Raw genomic sequence first — 4713 nt, forward strand, 5'->3', positions numbered from 1 at the left:
CTGCAGACAGGCTGTGCCCACAGAATGAAAAACCCAGGTGAGACCTTTTAAAATGCACACTCCTGGGGAGGTGCAGAGAGCAGCAGTGCCAGCGGGAACCCGGGGCTGATGTCTCACCCCAGCCTGGCCTGAGGAGCTGAGACTCCCTGGAGTCTGTGCTGGGGTTGGGCAGTGAGGCTTGTGCAGTGTGAAAACTCGATCGTGTGTTTGCCTAGTGGAGAAATAAATACTTCTAACAGGCAAAATGGGTCAGCTCCGGCCATGGTCACTGCTGTGTTGTTGAGGGGCTTTTTTTAGGCTTTGCTGGAATCATTGCTCTTCCTCCATCTCAGATGTAGCTAGGTCATGCTGTAGCTTCATGCAGCTACATTATCAGCTCTTTAGGCAAACTTTTGAGCCCCAAAACACTTTTCTGAATTGTCATCCCAGTGGATTGGGAAGCATCCTTTGTATACACCGGTTTCAATCCAAACTCTTCTATGAGGAGTTTGCTGTGAGACAAAAAATTGGGCAACTGTTACCTTTAATAACATGTTTGCACAACTCTTAACACTTTCTGCTTGAAGCATGTACCATGAATACCCTGGTTTTTAACTACAGGTGAGGGGGTTTCTACAAAATTAGAGATCTGGCTTTTAAAACTATGCCTGTGCAGCTACTTCCCTGGAGTGCCCAAAGAGAACCAGCCTGGAAGGCATCCAAGGTCCCATCACCGTGCTAGCCCCCCATGCTGACTCCTGACACGTATCACAGTCACTGTGGCTCTACAGTTATGAGGTCCCATCACCGTGCTAACCCCCCATGCTGACTCCTGACACATATCACAGTCACTGTGGCTCTACAGTTACAGAGCAAGGACAAAAACTGTGAATCTTCATCACGGGTGAACTTAGGCGAAAGCAACAGGATGTGCTTACTGAGCAGTTTGGGTCACTGATACAATCAGACACAGGTATTACACATGCAGATATTTCAAAATAGGGTGTGTCTATGTTTGTCTCCGTATTTACTGTCATTGATTGAGTGTGGGATGTTTGTGACTTTCCAGCAGTGTCATTCTGAACCGAGGTAAAGGTTTTATCTTCCATGTGTTTGATTTTTTTCCAGCAGTTAAATATCAGTATTCTTTCTGGAATGAGTATTGCAAATTTTGGAAAACACTACAAGACAGAAATGAAAACTAACATCAAAATTAAATATTTATTATTGGGTTTACTACTATGCTTACACAAAAGTTAGGAATCAAACTGATTTGTTTCTCACTGCTTTTTACATTGCTGGCGATACGTTCTGATTTATTTCAGGGTTTTTTTATTTTCATAGGCATTGGAAGTGGTATGGTTTATCTGCCCGCAGTGGTCATGGTTGGGCAGTATTTTCAGAAGAGGAGAGCACTTGCACAAGGGCTCAGCACCACGGGAACAGGGTTTGGAGCTTTCCTAATGACTGCCTTACTGAAGTACCTCTGCACTGAATTTGGGTGGAGGGATGCCATGTTCATCCAAGGTGCCATCTCTCTGAACCTCTGTGTCTGTGGGGCACTTATGAGACCACTCGCTCCCAGGGACCTTAGTGAAAAACACGTTGTGAGAAGTACTAGTGAAGATAATCAGGAAAAAGCTCTGTCCCATTCCACAGAGACTTTAAAATCTAATGGAGTCCTCAGTGAAGAACCAGAGAAAAAAGAAGAGGCAACAAATGAAGAAGTGCTTAGCAGTGTTCAGCACAGAGAGGCTGGAGGTAAATCTGGAAGCGGAAGGAATATGTATGGACTGCGCATTCTGAAGACAGTGAGCCAGCTGACCATTACAGTCAGGAAAGGCTTTGCACTGTGGTACTCCAGCTACTTTGGAGCTGCATCACTTTTTACCAATAGAGTATTTGTGGCCTTTATAATTTGGGCTTTGTTTGCCTATAGCAGCTTTGTCATTCCCTTTATCCATCTTCCAGAAATAGTCAAGCAGTACAACTTATCTAGGCAGAACAATGTATTTCCTTTGACATCCATTATAGCCATTGTTCATATTTTTGGTAAAGTGATCCTTGGAATCATCGCTGATCTCCCGTGCATCAGCACATGGAATGTCTTCCTCATGGCTAACTTTACCCTGGTCATCTGCATTCTTACTTTGCCACTAATGCAAACATACGTTGGCCTGGCTGTGGTTTGTGCTCTAATAGGATTTTCTAGTGGCTATTTTTCTCTAATGCCTGTTGTGACTGAAGATTTGGTTGGAACTAAACACCTTGCAAATGCCTATGGCATCATCATTTGTGCCAATGGAATATCTGCATTGTTTGGACCACCCTTTGCAGGTAAAAAGTTCAAATTGCTAACCAGCAGGTGTTTGTCTAACTATGTGACTTGTTGTATTATTAAACCTTCTTATGTTATGAGCATGTGTAGTTAACAAAATCACAGCTGCTCCAGAAAGGACTGCAACATCCAGCTTTACATTGTGCAAGTTTACAGATCACATTTGCTGGGCACCAGCTCACTATTCACACACTGCAAATTGCAGCTCTTGGAAATAATCCCAAATCCATTACAGTCTATTCTTTCAATGATATGTTGCCTTAAAACAGTATCTTACATGTTTTTTTAAAAGGAGAAAAGTGTAATCTCTTTTTATGTGGTTTGTGTAGTATATGCACTACACATACTCATTCCCCTGCCCAGATGAAAGAGTGATGATTAGTCCTCAGGGTAGGCAGCTGTCTGTACCATGGTGTTAGCCCCAAGGGCTGTGGTGTGTGTTTGGGTGCCACCACTCTAAGCTGTGAGTGTTGATTTAACTAACTTTGCTTTGCCTTCACCAGAAATACCTACTCTGGGGACTGCACTGCTCATAGCCTCTTTACTGCCATCCACAGCAGAAGGCAGAAGTGTATGTATGTTCTCCCTAAAGTGACTTAGGTTTAAAGAGATGTTCATTATGAATTTTCTCATAGACAGTGGTGGAGAAGTACAGAAGAGATAAAGGTACTGATTGTCAGTACTGTATCAGGTTGCAGCTGTATTTTACAGAGATGCTGATCAGAGGAAAGTGGTGACAAACCTTGAGAGTCATGGCCACAGTCAGCCAGGGATGGGGCGAGGCTGAGCTGAAGCTAGTAGCAGCACAAGCAGCCCAGAAAGGCCAGAACACTCACACCTTCTCTCCCCACCACTGAGTGACCCAACAGGAGTTTGAAGAAAGCTCACCCAGTGCCCTTTGAAAAGCTGCAGTGTTTTACTGCACATGTTCTCTGAGCACCTCTCAATCTGTGCTGAATGTGTTTCTGTATTTGGTCATTGGTATTCACTGAGCACCTCTCAATCTGTGCAGAATGTGTTTCTGTATTTGGTCATTGGTTATAAACAAGAAGGATTAAAGTAGTAGATGTAAAAAGAGCTTCTGATCTTGTGGTTACATCGCAATGCAACCAGCATGACATGAGGGAGTTTTGCTAGTTTAGGTTCTCAAACCTTTCTGAAGTAACTTTAATGCGTTTTTGCAAAGGAGTTGAAGTTGGAATGAGAGTCACTGCAGTACTGAGATTATTTCTCTTGAAAAGTCTTTTATTTGAATGTGAGACTTTGAGGAAACCACTGGGAATGTGTTTGCTGGCACAAGGCACAGCATTTGAACTAGCCAGTGTTGGGAATTTTACAAAGGCAGTGGTAGAGTGGAAGGACTAATTGATTTGGGATTACAAAATGTCTTTTAAAGTCAGACATGTGCTAACTTGTTTGAAAATTTTTTTCTGCAAAACATCTATGGATTTGACTGAAATGTCATGAGAAAAACGTGAAGTATTTTTCATATTTTCCCATGCAATGCACCTTGTTGCCAAGCTTTGTAACAAACATGTTTTGTCCTTATTTTCCAGGTTGGATCTACGACATCACACAAAAATACGACTTTTCGTTTTACATATCTGGCTTGCTATACATGGTGGGAATAATATTTTTACTCATACAACCTTGTATTCAAAAGAAAGAACCAAGGGAAAGATCTACAGAAGAAGCACAAGCATAGAACAAATTCCAGAAGCTTTTTTACAGAACATTTTTGTTTTCATGTTTCTATCACGACAGGATGAAGCTGTTTTTCTTATGGAACCAATCACGTTGAGCTGTATTTAAGTAAAAAGCCAATGTGCTCCGTAACACAAGTAAGTTATTAGAAATATGCTTTTAAAATGAGTTAAGATTTTTTACTTTAGAACTACCAAATACCGTGATTTAAAGCACACTGCTAGTCTTTTGATATTGGCACAGTGCTAGGAGCCTTCACCCACCCTTTAACTTTTCACCACTGACCACTGGTGAAAATCCATTGACTGCAGTGCAGTCACTTCTGATTTACACTAGTCTTACAAGAGAATTTGGTCAGAACATGAATGATTTATAAAGTCCTTCCTACTGTCTATTCAGTCTGATAAAAGATTAGTTACTGAGTATAAGAAAATGATTGTATTTCTTACCTGGCTAGTCAAGTACTGTTGAAATGCTAGTATAATAATTCCATTCATTCCGTGTATTAAAATTCCTATTTCTGCGATGTAAAACCGAAGAGAAGTTCTTATATTTTTCTAAATGACTCTTCAAGGATTTTTAATTTTATTTTTAAAGTATCAGCTACATAATAGAGTAGCCATCCTCAATACATAGGCTGCATTATAAATGCTGTGACAATGAATGCGCCTGAAGTAGAAAAAAATCATATG

At 41.2% G+C, this 4713-nt stretch overlaps 1 protein-coding gene across 1 annotated transcript; it reads left to right on the forward strand.

The window, feature by feature from the left end:
- Positions 1-1323: 1323 nt before the first annotated feature.
- On the forward strand, positions 1324-4153 carry SLC16A14 (solute carrier family 16, member 14; the record flags this gene model as incomplete). Its single annotated transcript, XM_009079143.1, has 2 exons — positions 1324-2316; positions 3874-4153. Coding segments are annotated over 2 exons (1142 nt in total), but the record flags the coding sequence as incomplete, so codon positions are not given.
- Positions 4154-4713: the final 560 nt, after the last annotated feature.

The sequence above is a fragment of the Acanthisitta chloris genome, unplaced genomic scaffold (genome assembly GCF_000695815.1).
Source record: "Acanthisitta chloris isolate BGI_N310 unplaced genomic scaffold, ASM69581v1 scaffold57, whole genome shotgun sequence".
NCBI lineage: Eukaryota > Metazoa > Chordata > Aves > Passeriformes > Acanthisittidae > Acanthisitta > Acanthisitta chloris.